Raw genomic sequence first — 6,000 nt, forward strand, 5'->3', positions numbered from 1 at the left:
ACTAAGATTCGAAGGTACGCACGTGGCCGCTACGGTTGCGGTCACTCAGCAAGCTGATCTGGAGAACAACAGGACTGGATTACTGGATCAATGGCAGACGCTGGTGGGGAAGCGGGCACGACGGACGGACCCGTACCAACAGTAGGGGACTTCGACACGTACGCGGAGAAGCTGGGAAGATGAGCTGTGTACGATTGCAGCGGCTTGCACGAGCCGCTGAGCGACGATGAGATGCTGAGCTTGTTCCAGAAACACCGACGTACGCGTAGGAAGCCTGTCGCGGTGACACGAACCGTGACACCAAATTTGCTGGACAACGCGTGGACGTATTTCGTGAGCCGCTGGAACACAGAAGGCGCCGTCAGATTCATCCCCTCCCTCGAAAGACGCGAAACGGACCATGAAGAGCGCTCGGTGAGCGCGCTGGCAAGGCGGATTCACAACGTAGCGTATGACGCCGACCGCATCGGCTGTTATGTGCATTACGCCGGTGGGTGCACCTGGTGTACGGAGAATGGTCGCCCGAGACCCAGGCAGGGTGCGTGGGAGCAGGAAGTCTCAGAGTATCCAGTCTCTGAGGCGAAGCAAAACCTTGTTGGGCAATACCGTAGGGCCCTGAGCGATGTTAGGCGTGGCGGGCCGCCGCGCCACCCGGAAGACCTGCCGCCGTTGGAGCGGTTGCCTCGTACGCCGTCACGCAGTCCGGAACGTCATCAAGAAGCAACGATGAGGCTCCCAACTATCGTGCATTGGGCCAAGCCAACGCTCGAGGTACTGGCCGTGCGGAGGAATAGGAACGGCGCGGGCGTGAGACCCACGACCCGTACGCGTACGTTGGGGAGTGGCACGGTGTTCGTCGTGCCCCAAGATCGCCTCCACGATATGACGGACGTGGCCAGCACTATCAACGAGGGGTGCAGGACCGTCACGCTGGAACCGTGCAGCGTGGCCAGCGCGAGGAGACCGAGACCGCTCGGAGCCAGCAGCGCGCAGGGAAGCGGCTGAGCCGTCTGGAGCGCGAGGCGCAGTTGCGCCGAAAGCTGGAGGAGCCTCCGCGTCTTGAGCGGGGGCCTCATGATCGGTGGGAGGCGGAGGAGCGGGGGTACCATGGGCGCTAGGGATGGCGGGTTGGTGATAACGTCGGAGTCGTCCGACGTAGAAGGTAGGGCGTAGTGCGATAGGAAAGGCTCCGTTTCACCGTGTCAAACGCAGCCTGGTGCTCGGAGCACCACGACCACGTGACGCCTTCCTTTAGGAGCTGCGATAATGGGCGAATCGTCGCAGCAAAGTTCTTCGAGTAGTGGTGGAGATAGGTCGCAAGCCCCGGCCACTGGCGAAACTGCTTCTGATCTTGTGGCGTCGGCCAAGCGCAGATCGCCTCAACCCTTTTCTGGGTCGGCACGGACGCCATCTTTGCTGACGTAGCTCCCGAGAACGGGAATCTCGGGAGCGCAGAAGATGCACTTCTTCAAGTTGGCGTACAGTTTGTTTTCTCGCGTCATGACGAGCACCTGACGGAGGTGCCCCAAGTGTACTTCAACGTCCGTCTTGCCGCCGTCGGCACAACTGTGGATGAAGATGTCACCAAAGTAGCTAGGCGCGACGGCTCGGAAAGGTCGCAGCAAATTCGATACCAAGCGATTGAAAGTGACAGGGGCATTCTTCAGCCCTGCGGCATAACCAGCCATTCCCAGAGCATGCCGCTGGGCGTGCGGACGGCTGTCAGTGGCACATCCCCTTCACGCATCGAAATCATCCATCAAGTCAATGGCGCTGTATGTGGTACTACCTGCCATGGAGTCCAGCACCATGTCTTTCCGAGGGATTGGAGTCTGTCGGTATGGCGGCGTCGTTGAGCTTGTTGAAGGCGTGGACAATGCGCCATCCGCCGATATGGAGGCGTCGTGGAGCTTGTTGAAGGCGTGGACAATGCGCCATCCGCCGGTTGCTTTCTTCACACATAAGGTCGGGCTGGAGTGCGGCGACAGACTCTCACGGCCATGGCCGGCTTGCAAAGAAGGCGTCGGTCGCTTCAACTTGGTCGCGGGGGAGCGGCCACTGTCGCGTCACACAATACTTCGCTCAGGGCGCAAGATCGATCTCGTGCCGCACACCACGATCGGGAGGGAGTACAGCTGGGACCTTGTCGGGGAAGATGTCAATAAGCTCACGAACAAGAGGGGCGACTGGATTGCCAACGACCACCAGTGCCGGCAATGATTGAGCGGCGTATCGCGCCTTCCGGGCCGTCTTCGGCTCTGCTTGATGTGGGTGCATCCTATCGTCGGACGCCGATTCTGCCAATTCAGTTACTGCCGCGATGGCGGCGGAGCCGTCCGCCACAATCATGCAAACTTGCTCGATCTCACCGTGCTTCAGGTCGTGGAGGAAGTGCTTCCACGAGAGACCAGGCAATCGAGTGATCTCAGTCGCGTCGCACGGGGGTCAGGCGACCTCGGCATCGTGTACTCGGGGAGCCCCGAGTGTGTCGTCCTTCATCAGGACCGAGATGGTTTCGGACCCAGACGGGGCTGAGTCCATCGAGGCTGCGCGAGAACATCGCGGATTCCGACGAACGCGACGACGAACAAGGCGAGTATCGCCACCACGAGCTGACAAGGAGATGCCGCGCTCGATCGCGTCAGTAGGTGTGAGGCACTGGGTGCTTGAGGGTGAGCACGTCTTCGTCTACATCAGGGAGCTCCCGCTCTACCACACGCGGGAGCAAACGCTCGACCGCAAGTGGGCGTTCACGCTCTACCACAATTTCTTCGCCAGGGAGCTCCCGTTCGACCACCCACGGGAACCTCTGTTCGACCGCCAGTGGGAGACCACGCTCTACCACGTTCGCTTCTCCGTGTGGGAGTTCCCGCTCGACCACCCGCGGGAACCTCTGTTCGACCGCGCGTGGGAGGCCATGCTCAACCACGTCTGCTTGTTGTGGGAGTTTCCGCTCAACCACCCGCGGGAGCCCATGCTCAACCGCGTGTAGGAGGCCTTGCTCAACCATTGTGTCGTCGTTCGACGTGAGCGGTTGCCCACGGCGATACGGGAACGCATGCTCGACCATGTCAGAGATGCCCTGAGTCTCCACCTCAGGACCGGCACAGGTTGCGCACTCACAAACCGCACACGAAGGGCCATCGTGCACTTCAGAAGTAGCAGTAGCCATGGCGTCGGGGTCCATGACTGCAACATGCGGCCAATGGTTGGGCGTCCCGCTCAGGAATGCCAACACAGCGTTCACGTCGATATCACATGGACGGACAGTTCGAGCTAGCCAGTCAATGTGAGGCTGGTCACAAGCAAGCCACGGGATCCCGAACACACAGTCAAAGGAACCGCTTAGCTCAATCACCAGGAAGTCATCGGATCCCTGGAAACCATCAAATTCGTAGGAGAAGGTGATCGAGCGCTGTGGTAGTCGCCGCGGCCTGTCGTCTGCGTACTTGACGATCATATCGCCGAGACCTTCCCTTACAAGCGTGTCCGCCGGTAATATTGACAGACACTCGGAGCCAGCGAAGTTGTTCGTCGCGCCTGAGCCCAGCAGAGCACGAATGGGACGTTAGGCTACCTCAACGTGGAGACTGACCACGATCATTCGCGAGTCACTGCCGGAGGTGGTGGCCGATAGATGTGCACGGAGCACAGGAGGGCTAGGAGGAGGTTCCGCCATCAGAGAACCATCCCCCCTTCTAGATCCAGTAGGGCGCCCCGCACCTACTGGCCGTCGCCGTTGTTTTGCTGAAGCAACGGCGACGTCGTCCAGAGAGGTGACGTTCGCCACAACCGGCGCCCGCGCGAGGCACACTGCCGCACGGTGTCCAGGCTTCTTGCAGCGGAAGCAACGCAACGGACGCGGTGTGCGTGCAGAAGGTCGAGGTGGAGTCGACGACACCGGAGCAGGACGGTCGCGATAATACTGGATAGGTCCACTTCCATCGGTTCTGGTCCAGGCTCAGGTACTAGAGGCCTGGAGACGTCGAATGCTTGCGGCGCCGTGACGCTGTAGTCTTCGCGTAAAGCGATCGCGAAGGTTTCTTCGAGAGAGCTCGGGGCTTCCTCGTCAAGTAGAAACGCTAGTCTCCAGCGTTCATCCCGGAGACGAAGACGTGGACCTGAGTCGCCATGTTAACGGGGTAAGCTGTGATGCACGACACGAGGTGGCGTGCTCGTTGAGTATACTCGAGCATGGACAAGCGTCCCTGCTTCAGGGACAGGAAAGTGGGCCGTTGAGTCGTCTCGTCCTGTTGAGGCTCGAACGCGAGCCGTAGATCGGTTTTCATTGACGCCATCGTTGGGTTGGGAAGCAAGCGGAGTCAGCGACGAGGTTACCGAGCGCCCACTCCTTCGCTTTGCCACCTAGTTTGGAGAGGAGGAAGCGAGTCCTCGCAAGCTGGGTGAACAGCTGCCGAGCGTCAACTGAGATATCAACCTCGCAGAACCACCGGTTTAAGTGAAGGCGGCTGTTGCCTTCGCCACTGTAGGTGGAGGCATCGAGCTTGACGATGTCGGTTTGATTCTTGGACGGCGTGGGAGTCGACACTCGCCGACGTAGTTCTGCAAGCTCACGCGCCATGAACTCCTGGGTGGCCAGGTGTTGTTGGGCTTCCGAGCCGGCTGTGAGTAGCGCCTGGATGACGGCTTCGCCGGATGCAGCGGCGAGGCGGTGTAGCGCTTCCCACTCGACCGACGAGAGATGAGGGAAGCTGATATGCTCGAGCGATGTGGCGGTCATATTGGGCGCGTCATTCATCGATGTGTCATTCATCTTTTGGCGTTGGGAGGATTACAAAGTGTAACGGGCTAAATGCAACCCGTTACAAAGCACACACTGTAGTGAAAGGAAGCAGGTAAATTAAACTCTGATTGATGGGCGTAACGGCACGAAGGCCGTCACAGTCATTAGCGATAGTCTTGGGATCTGATTGTCCATCGTGCACTCATGATGGCAACCGTGTGACAGACACCCATCACACTGTATTGTAAAGTTTTGCCGTAATAAAAATTCCGTTTTAAGCACTTCCAATAATAAAAATGCCGTAATTTAAATAAGTTGGAGCAATATCTAGCTACGCCTTGCCCTACAGTGTACTCTTGTGCCAGCCATGACCCCCGTGAGTATGCTGACCCGATAGTCAACTGACCAAGCCACGCCAAGCTCCTCATTATTTGAAGTCGTTAGCATGTTCTCTGGTAGGTCTGACGACGGCTGCCAGGTTAATTCTTAAAAACCCATCCAGGAAGCCAAGATGTGGTCTTGGTCATCTTGACTAGTTTTCTTAGCGTATACTCAATCTGCAACATACAAGTCGGGGTCATCTACGAGTTCTGAAGTGTCCTCTTCTGAGTCCGTGTTATCCTGGAGAGCCTCCAAGAAAGACAGAAAGACTGACAACAGGGCAATTCAGCTGCTTCCTTCTCCAGTTCCTTAAAAATTTGCTCCAAGCTGTCATGTAGACCCTTTTTGCATCTACTTTTGCTGTTCGGCGTAAGCAAGTGCGTGGATTTGTGTTTCGTTTGCTTTTACGTGGCTTGCCGGCAAGTCTGAGCATTATGGGTGGGTTGACCACAAAAATGATGTCATCGGATCTGATTGCCATTTTATTGTCAATAATTGGTCCAATATCATTTTGAATTGTCAAGGTCAGCTACCAAAATAAAAACTTAACTTGCAAAACCAATAATGCATTGACTCGGTGAGTCTTTTTTTTTACATCTGCTTAAAAGCGCCAAACCAGGTCTCAATCTATGTCTCTGGAGAGATATTCATCGAAACACCACTTTACCCCAGTCTAAGAAAGTCACAGGGGCGCCATACGAGGTGAAAAGCACGAATCGGAATCCTGCTAGCACGCCTTTTACAAACTCACGCCAGAAATCGCGGTCGTCGAACGTGTTCTCCGCTCCGTCAACCAGCTCCACGACTTTGTACTCGCTGAAACAGAACCTCTCAAAATTGTGACCGTAGATCTGCTTAAAGAAGTCCGACATAAA

At 57.0% G+C, this 6,000-nt stretch overlaps 1 protein-coding gene across 1 annotated transcript; it reads left to right on the top strand.

The window, feature by feature from the left end:
• Positions 1–90: 90 nt before the first annotated feature.
• PITG_13482 (uncharacterized protein) lies at positions 91–1,005 on the top strand (the record flags this gene model as incomplete). The annotated part of the gene is made up of 2 exons (XM_002899656.1): positions 91–158; positions 201–1,005. The coding sequence occupies 2 exons, from the start codon at positions 91–93 to the stop codon at positions 1,003–1,005; spliced, it is 873 nt and encodes a 290-aa protein (XP_002899702.1).
• Between the last annotated feature and the right edge of the window lie 4,995 nt (positions 1,006–6,000).

The sequence above is a fragment of the Phytophthora infestans genome, genomic scaffold (genome assembly GCF_000142945.1).
Source record: "Phytophthora infestans T30-4 supercont1.29 genomic scaffold, whole genome shotgun sequence".
NCBI lineage: Eukaryota > Oomycota > Peronosporomycetes > Peronosporales > Peronosporaceae > Phytophthora > Phytophthora infestans.